General features: G+C 35.9%; 1 protein-coding gene across 1 annotated transcript; it reads right to left on the bottom strand.

Annotated features, from left to right (window-relative positions):
* Positions 1 to 961: 961 nt before the first annotated feature.
* On the bottom strand, positions 962 to 13519 carry LOC121765033. The gene is made up of 18 exons (XM_042161075.1): positions 13162 to 13519; positions 12445 to 12524; positions 11916 to 11966; positions 10499 to 11017; positions 10155 to 10412; positions 9242 to 9307; positions 8870 to 9046; positions 8289 to 8340; positions 7935 to 8216; positions 6502 to 6612; positions 5399 to 5590; positions 4814 to 5089; positions 3650 to 4267; positions 2751 to 3250; positions 2612 to 2672; positions 2457 to 2525; positions 1498 to 2028; positions 962 to 1357 (listed from the first exon to the last, which is right to left on the bottom strand). The coding sequence occupies exons 1-17, from the start codon at positions 13297 to 13299 to the stop codon at positions 1957 to 1959; spliced, it is 3522 nt and encodes a 1173-aa protein (XP_042017009.1). The 5' UTR covers positions 13300 to 13519; the 3' UTR covers positions 962 to 1357; positions 1498 to 1956.
* Between the last annotated feature and the right edge of the window lie 427 nt (positions 13520 to 13946).

Genomic DNA, 13946 nt, shown 5'->3' on the forward strand with positions numbered 1-13946 from the left:
AAATATTTTGAATCCTGATTTGGACTTTTTTTGCACTTTGACGGATGGAATGACGATTTAACACAAAGATGCAGTTAAAATTAAACAGTAATTTAAAGTTTTTTTTTAACTAATTTTGGATTGTTGGCATCGGAAATATGCCAATTTATCTTTTTACTTTTTAAATTTTTGTGAATTCAAATCCATTTTGTAATGAAATATCGGTGTCAAATTAGAACGAATTTTATCTTTAAAAAAGTTATTCGTATCTGCATTAAAGTATGTAGGACCTAAGGCATGAAAAAAATTAAAATACTAGTACGTCCACTGGGGCGTAGCGCAGTTGGCAACGGAGGGGCAGATCTTGCTGCAATTAAAATACTAGTACTATTACTAACTTCAAGAATCCTCCAAAATTTATATCTACTTTATTTTGGGTCTTTATTTTGAGTCAATAGTAAATTAGTAATTCTGACTTTGTTATTCTAGATACTCCCTCCGTTCCATGTTAATAGAGTCATTTTTCTATTTAGGAAAGTTCTAAATTAATTGAGTCATTTCTATTTTTGGCAAAAAGTAATTTTCCCTTTTACTTTATTCTCTCTTCATCTCTCTTACTTTCTTCTCTCTTACTTTTTCACTATTCATTTAACACATTATTATTAAACTCCGTGCCAAAAAGAAATGTCTCTATTAACAAGGAACAGAGGAAGTAATATTTAACGTCTTTATTTTGGGTCAATAGTAAATTAGTAATTCTGACTTTGTTATTCTAGATAATATTTAACAGTGTTAGTTATTTTGGATGGAATGTTTAATTTGAAACATTAATCAAACTTTTTATATGATTTATGCTAACTTAATATTTTTTGTACTAGTGATTTATGCTAACTTAATATTTTTTGTACTAATTTGAAACACTAGTGAAACATTTTGTATATATGGTGTAATTACCCCACATTTGACAGAAACAGAAAAATAATTACATGTTAGAAACTAAAGCTAGATACATGTTAGAGAATGTGAAGTATACAAAATTCGTGTAGCACACTCTTCAACTCTCTACCTGAACCTAATCAATAAATGTAGGAACAAAAATTGGAAACTACAATTTCTCACCAAAAATTGAGCACCATAAAAAGCACACCGAAACATCAACCTAGCTACATACATGTATGTACATTGTACAAAATGGTGCTCCAACCCGAGTGACGACGCTGTATACCATCTACTTGTCCATATCAAGACATCGATCCTTCGGAAACTGAGGCATCCGGACAAGTGATTGGCAACAAACAAGTTCTCCAGTTTAGAGACATTGGTGATGATGAAAAATAAACCCCCAAAAGACTGTCACAAATTCAACATAATGTCCAATCTGCAATCCGAATATGACATTTATGTACTGGCTGTTAGGAAACTATAAAGAATGTGATTTAGAAAGTAGAGGAGCGTTCGTTCATACGTAGTGCTATAGATGATTGAAGTATGTTGAAAACGGGAGATTGATGTAAGTACCTGGAGATGGCGGAAGCACCATAACTTTGCAAAATTTCAGCAAACAGAAGGAAGCTTTAGCCTGGCTAAATAAAATATGTAGCCATTTCAGAATTATCAGCCATAAAAAAAAGGCTTTATTTCGTCTGTGGGCTTTACCAGCAACTCAGAGTAAGGGCCTAGATGCAGTCTCAACCAGTATTTAAAAGAGCTCTTCAAGCTTACACACGGTGAAAGTATTCTTCCGAAGGGTGATTTCAGAAAGCATTGCCTCTGAACCGGTATAAAATAGAAGAACTAGAGCGCAACGTCCAATTTGTTTGAACCGATATAAAATAGGCATTAGCTATTTCACAGCTTAACCGTGAATTCGCCCCGCAGCTAGAAAATGAGAATTGGGAGAATTGAAGTGAATTCCTTATCAGGCCAGTAAAACGGAATAATAGGTTTTCATCCAGTAGCTGAAGGTGAAATATATGGCTACTCATTTGATAGCTGAAGCAAGCCACGCATCTGGAGGTACGGATTTTCCAATAGCTTTTCATTGTTGCTCTGTAAATACAAGTGTAAAGTATCTCAAACACCAAATCAGGACGATAAAAGGAACATTTACATAAAAGAGTTACAAAAGCATATAAAACAACCCGAATGAAAACACTGGGAACAAAAGTGTCCAACCTACTACCTCTGTGGTGTGATAATATATTCTACTATGGACCTAATTTGGGTTATCACAAAGGGTAACTAAGATGTAGCGTAAAGTTTTACATTCTCATAAAAGAAGCACTACAGTCTAACTTTGACAGTGTGCTTTGTTGCGACTTACTTGCAACAGACATTCTTTGACAGTGACCAAACTTTATTGGGTGGTCACAGTGAATAATTATCAAACAAGATTTTTTTTACTGCATAAACAAACATAAGACTTCGAAAAGAAGCAATAACTTTCCACAAATATGAAACTTTATACAAGAACGCACCTGTTGAGCCTTTGAAACAAGACTCTGAAGTTTACGCTGGTAACTCTCTGGCTCCTCGGTCATCATTCTCTGTGATGTATATAAGTTTAAATTAAATTAGTTTAATATCTTCGAATTTTATTGTTCAAAATCAGTGAAAGACACCCTGTACTTGCCTTCAAAAGAAAAGTTGAAGAGTAGTATGCCACTCTTGCATCTGTATCATCCAACAATTCCCTGGAAAAAATGCATACAAATATGAAAAATTAATTCAAAATAAACTCAATAAACAGTGAGTAGAAGCTGATGGTTTACCAGAAGAATTCTTCTCCACCAACATCTTTGAAAGCAGCAGGATCTGCTGTGCATTTACCAATCAAAAGCAGCAGAAGTGTAGCCCTTATGTCTGATGTGCCACCAGGGAGATTTCCTCTCCCTTTGCTACCTACAGAGACACCTAATGCAATATTATCTGTCGCGGCACCAGCAAGTTGGATCAAAGGCCAATAAAATAATGCAGCAGGAACACGAGCAATCAACTGCATGGGTACAATGGCTTGTCCACGAAGAAGCAGGGCTGCCATGGATGCAGTATCGCGAATTGGAATCTGCATATTTTTTCCAACTTTAGTGCTAGGACTGCTCGTAAAATCACTGTAATCAATGTTCTCTGCTATGGAGGGTCGTTCTGCCCCATCTGACTTTTTCATTCTTTCTAAATTCATGGAATCTTGCCGGTGCATTGTATCTCCAAACTTTGTTGCAGTCGTATGTGTGACTTTCAAGCATAGTTGAGACAACAGAATATCACACATCTGTACATGCATGTCCAAGAAAAATATGAGCAATAGCATTACAAAATAAGTAGCACAAACAATTGTATAGCTAACTATTCTCTACGAGACTCTAATGTATCAGGAAGAGAAATTCATTTGGCCAATGTTCCCTTTTCAAACGTAAGAATGGACAGGCAGGCAGGCAGTGTATGCAGCGACAGTTGTGCTGTAACATGAGTAAAGGGCACAATCATACATACAGCAATGCCTAAAACCACTAATTCAAAATGAAGAAAGAGAATTTCTTTGGGCAATGGTCATCAACAAGCAACATGTAAGAAATCCCACCAGCATCTCCTTAAATTCAACGAATATGGAGATTCTGTGCCCTACATACTAGAGATAGATGTTTAAACAAAGCAGAGTAGTCGTGAGTACCTTTAAAATATTCATTCGATCAGTTTCGTTTTCCTGAGCCATCAGCGATAAGCCACAGCTCATGATATCTATCACCGCATTTGCTTTTTGGAGACGACTCTTGTCATGTCTACGGTCCAGAGTTTGACTACGCATTGCCTGCTGGACTTCCTTTTCATCCAGTAAAAATTTACACTGGATCAGCAGCCTCTCCAAAACAAACAGAAAGCCCCATCTGATATGGTTATTTTTTGACTTGAGAAGTCCACACATAAGCCAAATAGGTAATGGAATATCTAATGATGCTGAATAATCATTAGCTCCAGCAAGCAAAATTTTCTGCTCCAAGTTTTTTACACTTGAGAGACTCAGATCTCCTTCCCTGTTAACTTCTGCAATCAGCAAGTCCCCCAACCACAGATACCCATTCTGACGATAACATTCACGTTCAGAGTGAAGAAGAGAATGTAAAGTGGTCCAGCAAAGCTTTGCACTCATAGCAGTATTCCCAGGAACTCCATCAATGCTTTCAATAGATTTTAACGATTTTGTGATAGTAATCATTTGGATGAACTCTTTGTCTACACGAGTAAATGATCCTATGCGGGCATCAAATTTCTCAACAATCTTCTCCAATAACTGCAATAGGAAATAAATTTAATGCACAATTAATTAAGTTATCCATAAATTCTACCTCTACTCCTCTAGGCATCCTCTGACACATGTCACCACATTGTAAAGTTATCTCAAACAATGGAATACAGAAAGGAAATGAGTACAATTTAGCTTTGAATGCCAAAAATATAAGAGGCGTAATTGCCAAAAAGGTGAATTCGACATAGCAAAGGACATGGATAACTGAGCCACTCATTTGGATAAACCTTGAAAGCAATAAATCCACTGGGGAGCTTATACTATCATTTCCATGTAACAATCAAAATGTTGCTTCCAAACCATAACAAAATCCATTACATTTGGTTATCCCATGTAGCTCCACCTCATAATTGGGAGATGCATATATAAAGATCCTCTAGAAAGAATTTACCAAACTTATCAAAAGCTCAACTAGAAATATAGATAATGAGAAACTCATACCTACATTATTCAGATACTTTTTAACATATAGAGTTGTATAAATTATAACAATACACTGTACGACAATGTAAAAGTCAAAGTGAAATATACCATCAAAAGCCGTTCATTATTAGGATATGTGGACAATGAAGCAGAGATCGATCTCCTCAACAGTTCTACAATGCCTTCAACTCCCAACTTGACAGAACTATGCAGTGCTTCAGGTGCATCAGCAAGCACTAGCAAGGTAGCAATAGGTCGAACTTCATCATCACTATACTCAGAAACACCAACAGCCATACAACTCTCATTTATTTTATGCAGAACATAGTCAAAAATCACAAGATATAGATTTCTCCTCTCTTCTCTTGAGGTTGACAGCACTAACTGCATTGGCCAAATGAATATGCAAATTCAACAATACATCCTTGTAAATTCATCCAAAAAAATTGTTTTGTTTTCCAATATGAAACAACTGATAAGAACTCAGATGTAGGTAATATGGAAGCGATTTAGTGGTGCTTGGATTGAGGGACTATGGTCACACATGTAACACATAGCATTACAGAAATAGATAATAGTCTCATACATAATATGCAGCTAGTTAAAGATGAAGATCTTCATAGTACCTAAATATCTTGGTATATATCACCCTTATGGATAAAATCTGGCTTATAGGAACTAATAATATCATACCTCCCCGAAAATAAAGTCAATTCCACCAATCAGATCAACTTGGTTAACAAGAAACAAAGGACTAGCTGGAACATTTTTATCAGGTTCCTCAGGCATTTGATAAAAAAGGTTTGTCATCATGCAGATAAGCTTGGAATGGACTATTTCTGCCCAAGTGTTTTTTCTACTGATCTTCATCAGTACTTCAATGACCTGTAATCAACAAAAGCAGGAAACTGTTTGAGGTAGGAAAAACATGTGGAACAAAGGGCTTCCAATTTCTGGAAAGTTAATGAAGTATATCTTTAAGAACACTTCTAGAGCTATAATCTGTTAGGAGGTTTCAGCCACGCATAACACACCAACAAATATACAAAGTCCTTTTTATTTTCTTTTTCTTTTTCTTTTTAAGCATATCATTCATCATTCATCATTCATCTAAGTATATCTTAGAGATCTTTAAGAAATGACAAGTAAACAAATTAAGGTAGATTTCAGTAAAAGAAATTGGCTATGTTAAGTTCGTTATTCTGACGTTGTCATTCTTCCTCTTATCATATCCATCTCAACCATCAATTTTACTCACGTTACAAGCCAAAAGTACTTGGATCAAGATAATTGATGTAATTCACGATATAGCAGTTCTTTGATTTCTCAGACAAAATCCATAGTAATACTCCCTCTGTCCCATTAAAAATGAAATGTGTTCTAAAATGGAACCAACATCATCTCTACTTTTTCATCTCTCTTCATTTATTCTCTCCTCATTAACTCACAAAACAACACTACATAAAATCCCGTGCCAAAAAGCAAATGCTTCATTTCTAATAAGACGGAGGGAGTATTTTGGTAGATCTCAGACCAAGAAGATACAAGGACCCACTTCCTTGTTCTTGTTTGCCAGTTTTCTGCTTTTCTTTTTACTGAGTTTATAGAGATTGCTCCAGGACACATGTTTGTGAGTCCTAAATTAAGTGTTGTCCTCAGCAATACCTACTAATAATGTTTCAGGAAGATCATGTTCTCCAGACAACCACCATCCATAATTAAGGTCAGTTGATTCGCATCAAGACATGCTCAGGAATCAGTAGATTACAAGAAAGCTGGGTCAATGAAATACTCACTCTAATGTCAAGGCCTTTTAATCTGCTTCGCCGAATCTTGCCTCTATCACAAACAAAGTACAGTAAACAGCTCAAGGAAGAAGCCCAGACAGCCTCTTCTTCCTCTTCTATCTGTGAAGTGCATGTATCAAGTAGGAAAAGTTAATAAGAATCGCGATATATGATCTAATAGGATCACTTGTGGTCTGAAAAAGGAAAATCAAAGGGTCAACATGATCAAACCACAGAAAAGTAAAAAAAAAAAGTGAATGGTTGGACCTAGCAAGACGTATGGTTCTTAGTAATACAAACAATATGCTTGCTTGTTCATCCAACTTTGGCTATGACACCTGAAGGGCAGTTCTTAGATTTTCTTCAGTTCGCGACATTTTCTCTTTAACTTTCAGTAAGATCTGTTTACCGGGCCTTGTTCAGATGATAAAATGTGCATTGTTCAAGATATACAAGTTCTGACCTCATAAGGATCTTCATATAATTACTTTTCACACCCTAAACTGTGTCCAAATAAAGCCTTTAATTATTTGATCTAATTCTGAAGTGGTAGGTTGGAAGTAGAGGCAAAAAAAGGTGATTTGATTGCTCATTCTTAAAGATGGAAACGGGAGGAACAGGCTATAGGACATGCAGGCTACAATCAAGAGTCTTAAGAGGCCACTGCTAAGGATAAATGTGCTGAATTAGAATTTAATACTTAAATCTGGCCAAATAAGATGTCTTTTGGAATGATAAATGTCATCTCCAGAGGCCTGTTTGCTTTAGTTGGGAAATGGGCACGTTCACTGTGAGGATTGAACCCTAGACCTCACTCTTTACACATAGGACATACAAGCAGACTCTAAAGGCCAATTGATGCTTTGGTTCCATTATAATCAAGAAGTGAGGCACTAAATTGCATTGGAAGATCATAATGTTGCATTTCAAGATTAAAGATATAAAGGATTTATCTTAACCACCATATCAATTCCAATTCTTGATAAACAAGACTAGTGAAGATGCTGCTTTTGCTTCATTTTACATACATATTTAAGATGCAGCTAATTCTATAGAACCAGCAAGCATTTCAAACAACTTATGTATTCAGAAGCAAACATTATTGATACTTCAGCTACATCATACACCAATTTGATCTTCTCAAGTATTTCAAAGTTAACTGATTATGTTCTATTTATAATCTCTAAGTATAGTGACTTCCAGTGCACTAGTCATATATTGGTCCGAATTTCGAAAAGCAACCTTCCATATAAAACTCTACTTGTTAGAACTTCCCTACATAATTGACAGGGATAGACTTAACAGTAACAAGAAGCCATTCCCTAAAGGTAAATCCAATAAGATCATGCAGTAAATACAAAGAATCAGCAACCCAAAAGACAAAAAGAAGATTAAAAGAAATAATGAACCATTACAGATCTTTTTATCAAAAAAAGGTATACCTGTACAAGATGAAGCATAACCTCAAAGAGAATGCCCAAAATCCAACATTCAAACTTCTCAATAGCTAATGAATTTCCTGTTTTCCTGAAAAAGTCAGTTTTTGTCCCATTATTTGAATCTTGAGTTCCATTGTCAAAGCATGCTTCCTGGGAGTACTGTTCATCAATCATTGTGGATCCATCAAGTGCTGGAGGCTCCAATAAATGTGCATGCACTCCAAGGTTAATAATCAAATCAAAAGCCCGAGTTTTTGACATCACTCGGGGAGAATTTAGCATGTCCTATAATGTATTAAGAAAACATTAGATTCCTTATATGGTCAACGTATTATCATGTGGAAAAATAAGCAATACCTCTAGCAAGGATAGAGCAAGAGGTGCAGCTGTCTCAGAATCTAAAACATACCTGGAAAAAAAATGTCAGGAGTGAAATCAGTTGAGCTGCTAGTTAAAAAGTACTGTCAGCTGTTTTATTACCGTCCACTCCCTAAAAACACTTTAACAAAGCTAATTTAGTCAACTGTACTCAGATAATTGGTAGTGAATTGCAAAAATCAGACAGCTGTGTTGTAGTTAATAGTGTAATCCCATACCTATTGACAACATAATACTATATAGTATTAAAATGATCTTTATTCTAGAATCAGTAAAATTGCTCTGCCACTAGAAAAGAATCAGTAACTGACACAGACACACATACACACACACGTGCACGCATAAAGATTAGTTGATCGAATAAAATGCTTCAAATAATTGAGAAAAAAGCAATCACATATAAAGTTATCTTCTTGTGCTTGATATCTTATTAACCCAGTCATGAATAATGCCTTAATTTAATCCTCGTTCTTAGGCTTGCATATAGAATGAGAGAAGGAGACTGCTCCTCTATGCAAATCGCAGTGTCATAACACATAAGCACGAGCAGTAGAACCTACATGTCAATTACAAGTTTGACAAGAACACTGACAGCTGCATCCATCGATGGCCTTCCACTATGTCTCAGTTTTGATGACACAGTTAACTGATTGGATTTGACATTAGAAGTCTCAGAACAAACAGCAGCAATAACCTCACATACCTCCACAGGATTTAATCGCAAGGGTTGTTGTTCACTGGCAAAAACCAAGAGGTTGAGGTTGAGGTTGAGATAAACAGGTAATAGAAAATTTAAAGTGACCAACTCAAACATGACGAGACACGTGATGCATACAATGTATATTTCCATGCACAAATAAATTTTAACCATAGACTTAAGGAGATAATCATGCAACAATAAAGTATGTTTCAGTATGCAAGTGAGCTTTTACCTGTAATGGCGGTATTGAAATAGTGGTCTTGCGCGGGGGCGAAAGGTGCTCATAGGAGAATCTTCCCTGAAAATAAAGACATTTATATATAAATTAATATATGTCATTCTCAGTTATGCTCAGATAGTATTTTATCTCATAAACCAACAAGCACAAAAGAATGTCCACAGATTGATAACACCTAAAATAAACTTTAATTCAACTAGGGAACAGGTAAACATGCAATTATATAGCATATTATTCTTGCTAAAAAGATATACAAAAACATAAAAGAAAACCTATCTCCCCCCATCCCAAAAAAGAAAGAAAGAAAGATAGAGTTTCAAGTCTTCTAATAGCTATTGTCTACGTGTACTAATTTGTAACCTTAACGAGCAGAACCTCATTAAAGACGGAGTTTACTAAGAGTCAGCAGATTGCAACTTACACTTCATATAACATTTCTCTTTCATACTTCATAATAAACAACGTGCAGTTTCAATACCTGGTTCCTCTAGGAACATGTAATATCTAGCCATACAAAAATAAACTAATGTAAACATGCCTTTTTAAGAACTGTTTTCCTTGTGTAATATCCAATAACATTAATCAAGCCTCCAATATATAGTATCGATTGTGTATGCATAGGACAAATTATATAAAAGCATAAACTTAATCAATAGGTCATTTTGTTTATGATTTGCAAAGCTGTTGAGCATTAGAAGCTGAAAATTAACTTATGTAAGACTCATAATTCAAAACAAATCAGGAATTGGGTATGAGATGATCCACCAATTATTTTAATATGGGAAGTCATGCAGATTTCATGAATAAGAAAGGGAGCATCATGTATTGATATGAAACATCAGTAGCAAGAAATTAAACATCAAGACCGCATTCAATGATTCAAATTATAGGATTAAGAAATGCGTGCCAAATTTCATCAGTCCCCTGTTTGGAGCGTTTCAGTGCTGTTATTGCTCTCAAATGAGCAAAAGCTGAATTCGAATTGGTCAGAGTAGTCAGCAGTGAGGGCTGCAATAGTTGATCCAGAAAAGGCATCTCAGCACTCCCAAATATTTTCCATGCTTCACCCTTCATTTTTGCTTCCATGTCCCCGACAAGAAGAGCTGCTGCACCCACTTCTAGGAAATTATGAGTGCGGATGTCTTGCAGATTCGATATTTGATCACTGTAAGTGAGTACCTTCAGCATTAAGACATAAAAAGAGGTATACAATATTAGTGTATAACAGTAACTTGAACAGAAGAAGAAGACCTCTTTGGCAAAAGATATGATGGCTGTTGGTCTCCTGACCAGCGCCATCTGAAAACATCAATCGCCATAAAGTCATCATTTTCAATTTCATCAACTTCTTCAGCTATTGGGGAGTCAGAAACAGATGCAATAGATGCATCCTTGCTCTCCAAAGACTCCTTGGCATTTGCAGGACTGAGTTGAGAGTTGAATGATTTACTCAATAAGGATGACAGAGTTGGCAGTGATTGCCTTGACGCAGGTGCAGCTCCCGCAAAGGCAGCTGGTTGGAACGAACGTTTTGGGATATATTGTGCAACTAAAGAGCGAACATAGTTTAAGGATTTCACAAGTGCTCCAGATGCAAAGCTTGAAACAGGCAATGGATTCACATTTGTAGATGGTCCGGGATTTAATGATTGTTGACTTAATGAACGTGACCATGGCAACAGTTTCCGATGTGGGCTCATATCACACTCGCCAATTATACTAGTACAAAACCGATCAATCTGTAGTAAGGTATCCTCACTGGGTTTATATCTGCAATGCATAAAAGGCCTTGCGTATGAGATTCTTAGGCGGCACAGATTCACATACTTTTTAGTCCTACTTGCGTGGCCTGAAGGTATAAATTTGTTTTTTCACCCTCTGCACCACGGTATCCAATTAATACGTCATAATTGAAAATAGAGATGATTGTTTAAAGCATTTAAAAGTTTGTTTAGTTTTCGAGGAGAAAGAAAAGAATAAACCAGTGATTGACAGGGGAAGAAATTTACATTCAATAAATGAAGAGCCTCCAACATCACCCACGTTAATAAAATATCCAGTACAAAAAATATTGTAGAAAATATTGTTCTCTAGTTGTTAGTGGTGAAAGCTAAACCCCTAATAGCATAGGGGCCTCTTCTTACAGTCTTACAGGATCAATAATCTGATGAAAATATGGTTTGAAATTTTGATGTACTAAGAGCTTCAGCTAACTCTTCTAGCCCTTTCTCCATAAACCTCTTCTTTCATTTTTAAAGTAGCGAATGAAAATGTGTGGCTGTATAGACAATAGAGAATTGATTTCTATGTTGTGTTGAAGGATATCTATCTAGTTGGATTGATAATGAATTGGATCTCCACGTGGTTATTATTGGAAAGTGCACGAACCATTCAACCAAGATAAAAGAAAACTGGTTACTAAAGATGTTTTTATCAATTATTCATATTAATAGGTCTGAAATACAACAAGTTTAACTCCAAGTCTGAACTAGTGTAACAACGTAGTACTTCATAGTGTTGAGTGAACCATCAGGCAATTATTTTGATAACACATTTATCCATTGTGAAAATGAAACATTCTGGCACAAGTCAAGGTCACATGCACTCAAATCTCACGGATGCTTCTAATAGAAAGACAATATCCAATGACAAGATAAGATGTGATCACCTTAAAAGAAATCGCTTCAAAAGTGCCACACACCTTCCAACCACAGCAGGACTGTTTAAAGCATAGAGAGAGTAAGAGGTGTAATTCTTATAACAACACTAACAGTAAAAGGAAAAGAATCATTTCGAAGCACAAAAGGTAAAGAAATAATTGCAAAATACTCCCTTCCCATAAAAATAGAGACATTTGGGACAGCATAGGTTTTAATGCATAATTGGTAAAGTAGGATAGAGATAGAAAGAAAAAGTTATTGGAGTTTGTTAGTGGATAATGGGGACCACCTCACTAGATAGAAAGAAGTTATCAAAAATAGAAGGGACTATTTTATGGGACGGACCAAAATGGAAAGAGTCTTTATTTTTATGGGAAGGAGGGAGTACAAATCATAAAATTTCCTCAAAGATAGATAATCAAGAAAAACACCTTCGATAGGGTGACAGAGCATAGTATGTGGTATAACTGACCTTTTTATATCCTTACAAGATAAAATACTAGCTGAACAAATTTTCAAACAACGGCAAAAGCGTACCTGCGTTCCCGCTCTGCAAGAGTGTGTTCTAGGATCATGCCATATGCCAAGTCAATTGTGGCCTGTGCTGCCAAGTAATCCTGCCATGTAATAAACATATCATATCATATCATAGCCCATTTCTCTATCACACACCCCTCGGAAATCATTCACAAGGTTGAAGTACCACATTTTAATCCAAAGGAAAGCACTTCTAAACTTTATTCTTAACAAATATGATTATGTACGAGAAACAATGTTGAATGGAAAATTAAGACTTCTTGACATGGCATTCAGGACTATCATCATTTGCAATGGCATAACTCCATCAAAGTAAAAATTACTTCCTTAAAGTTTTCATCAATTTGTACGACATGCTGGTGCCATTTTCCAGAATAATAAGCTCTCAACATCTTTTTTTTTTGCATTTTCATATTCCTCTGAATCTGAAGGACTAATAGTAAACTAGTCAAAACCCTGAGGCGAGCTAAAATTCGAATCTCAATCTCACGATCACTAGCATTCTGCAAACCACACCTCCATAGCTCAATAACAACATCAATAAACCACTCCCCAGCTCGATTCACCCGCTACATCTACTCCACAAATGAACATCACAAAACATACCACATAGTAATTTGAAATACAGCACAGCAATGTCCGCGAGAGAGGCTCAATTAGAAAAAAAGAGGCAGCAGTAAACGAAATTGAGCAAGAGAAAATGGTGAGGATCCAAACCCGCAGAGTCCTGGACGCTTCGAGCTGCGAGGGAGCGGCTGCGGACAAGCAATCGGCGACGGCGCGGCGGAGGGGCTCGGGAGGCTTCTTGATGGAGGAAGATCTTAGGCGGGACATGGAGGTGGCGCCCAATTGCATCCGGGAGATCGTGGGGGCTCTGGAAAGACTGAAACTCGCGTACGAAAAGGGGCAATACGTGCGCTGCTGCTGGTCTGTATATATCCCTATGATTGAAGCATTCCGATTTCAAAGAAGGCAGAGAGAGAGAGCAGGGATTTTGATACAGTGAAGATACAGCTCGCCAGGAGCAAAGTGTAGAAACCAGAGAGAAGAATAATTTGGGGAGAATTGATCTGAAATTTCGAGTTTCTTTTTTTAGTAATTATTGCCAAAATAAATTTAAATTTAAAAAAAAAACCTTAAATCTGACACTTTTTAAATCTCAAAAGTCAGAATTTTGATGAAAAAAGATTCGACTCCAAATAGAATTTTATATTTTGTTCAATTTTAATTATTCGAATCACGAATATTTATATTCACCTCGGGTTGAAACCAAAATGGAGTAAAAATTACTAATAAAAATGTGTTCCGAACCAAATTTTATAATTTTGATCTGAAAAAAAATTCGATTCAACTCGAAAATCCAAAGGGAATTTAATACTACTACTATTATTTTGGTTAAGTTCAATTGTTCGAATTGCAAAAAAAAATGTTCAACTCTAAACAAAACCAAAATAAATATAAAAGGGAGTACTAATAAATTTGAGGGAAATATAAAAATATAA

This window comes from Salvia splendens, chromosome 14 (genome assembly GCF_004379255.2).
Source record: "Salvia splendens isolate huo1 chromosome 14, SspV2, whole genome shotgun sequence".
Taxonomy (NCBI): Eukaryota; Viridiplantae; Streptophyta; class Magnoliopsida; order Lamiales; family Lamiaceae; genus Salvia; species Salvia splendens.